The sequence below is a fragment of the Octodon degus genome, unplaced genomic scaffold (genome assembly GCF_000260255.1).
Source record: "Octodon degus isolate 3935 unplaced genomic scaffold, OctDeg1.0 scaffold00225, whole genome shotgun sequence".
NCBI lineage: Eukaryota > Metazoa > Chordata > Mammalia > Rodentia > Octodontidae > Octodon > Octodon degus.
This window is the reverse complement of record NW_004524801.1, coordinates 1,311,809-1,313,230: the sequence shown is the minus strand read 5'-3', so window position 1 is coordinate 1,313,230 and position 1,422 is coordinate 1,311,809. Positions and strand designations below refer to the sequence as shown.

The 1,422-nt window shown below is 67.9% G+C and overlaps 1 protein-coding gene across 1 annotated transcript in view; it reads left to right on the top strand.

Moving 5' to 3' along the window:
- Window positions 1-1,053, top strand: part of Olig2 (oligodendrocyte transcription factor 2) — a 1,955-nt gene extending 902 nt beyond the window's left edge. Inside the window, exon 2 of the mRNA XM_012517872.2 lies at window positions 23-1,053. Within this exon, the coding sequence (XP_012373326.1) occupies window positions 82-1,053 (972 nt within the window). The 5' untranslated portion in view covers window positions 23-81. The remainder of the gene's footprint in view (window positions 1-22) is intronic.
- Window positions 1,054-1,422: the final 369 nt, after the last annotated feature.

Below are 1,422 nucleotides of genomic sequence, written 5' to 3'. Positions count from 1 at the left end.
CTCCCTCACCCGCTTCTGGAAGCTGTGAGGGCCCTGGGAGCAAAGACCCTGCCACCAAACCTGCGACTATTCCCCGGGGCCATGGACTCGGACGCCAGCCTGGTGTCCAGCCGCCCGTCGTCGCCAGAGCCTGATGACCTTTTTCTGCCGGCCCGGAGCAAGGGAAGTAGCGGCAGCGGCTTCACGGGGGGCACCGTGTCTTCATCCACGCCTAGCGACTGTCCGCCGGAGCTGGGCGCCGAGCTGCGTGGAGCCATGGGCGCGGCGGGCACGCATCCTGGGGACAAACTCAGTGGCGGTGGCTTTAAATCGTCCTCGTCCAGCACTTCATCGTCCACGTCGGCGGCTGCCGCGTCGTCCACCAAGAAGGACAAGAAGCAGATGACTGAGCCGGAGTTGCAGCAGCTGCGCCTGAAGATCAACAGCCGTGAGCGAAAGCGCATGCACGACCTCAACATCGCCATGGACGGCCTGCGCGAGGTCATGCCTTACGCGCACGGCCCGTCGGTGCGCAAGCTCTCCAAGATAGCCACGCTGCTCCTGGCGCGCAACTACATCCTCATGCTCACCAACTCACTGGAGGAGATGAAGCGACTGGTGAGCGAGATCTACGGCGGCCACCACGCCGGCTTCCACCCCTCGGCTTGCGGAGGCCTGGCGCACTCGGCGCCGCTGCCCGCGGCCACCACGCACCCGGCTGCAGCCGCTCACGCCGCGCACCATCCCGCCGTTCACCACCCTATCCTGCCGCCCGCCGCCGCCGCCGCCGCCGCTGCCGCCGCCGCCGCCGCCGTGTCTAGCGCTTCGCTGCCGGGCTCAGGGCTGTCGTCTGTGGGCTCCATCCGGCCTCCGCACGGCCTGCTCAAGTCGCCGTCAGCGGCCGCAGCCACCCCTTTGGGAGGCGGGGGCGGCGGCAGTGGCGGCAGTGGCGGCTTCCAGCACTGGGGCGGCATGCCCTGCCCGTGCAACATGTGTCAGGTGCCGCCGCCCCACCACCACGTGTCGGCCATGGGCGCGGGCACCCTGCCGCGCCTCACCTCCGACGCCAAGTGAGCGGCCTGCGCCGCGCGATCTAGCGAGCGAGGGTGGCCCGGTGTCCGCCAGGGAGCGAGGACTGCCCGGCGCTGGGCTCAGGAGCTCTGTAAAGACGAGGACTGCAGGTCCGTGGGGTGCGGGGAGGGGGGTAGAAGGGGACTCCAGCCTCCCGAACTTGGCTTGGGAACGCACAGAGCAGCGGGGACTGAGGCTCTTGCGTTCTCTGGCTTTAAACCGCGCTGGTCCGGCCGACACTTTGTCAAAAGACACCGTCATTTGCACCCTTCCCTGGAATTCCTCTTCCCCGTCCCCAGCAAAAGAGTCGAAAACTTGCGGTGTCCGGCGAACAGGGCTTGACTCCCGGACTCAAGCAGTTCTTCGCTTCGT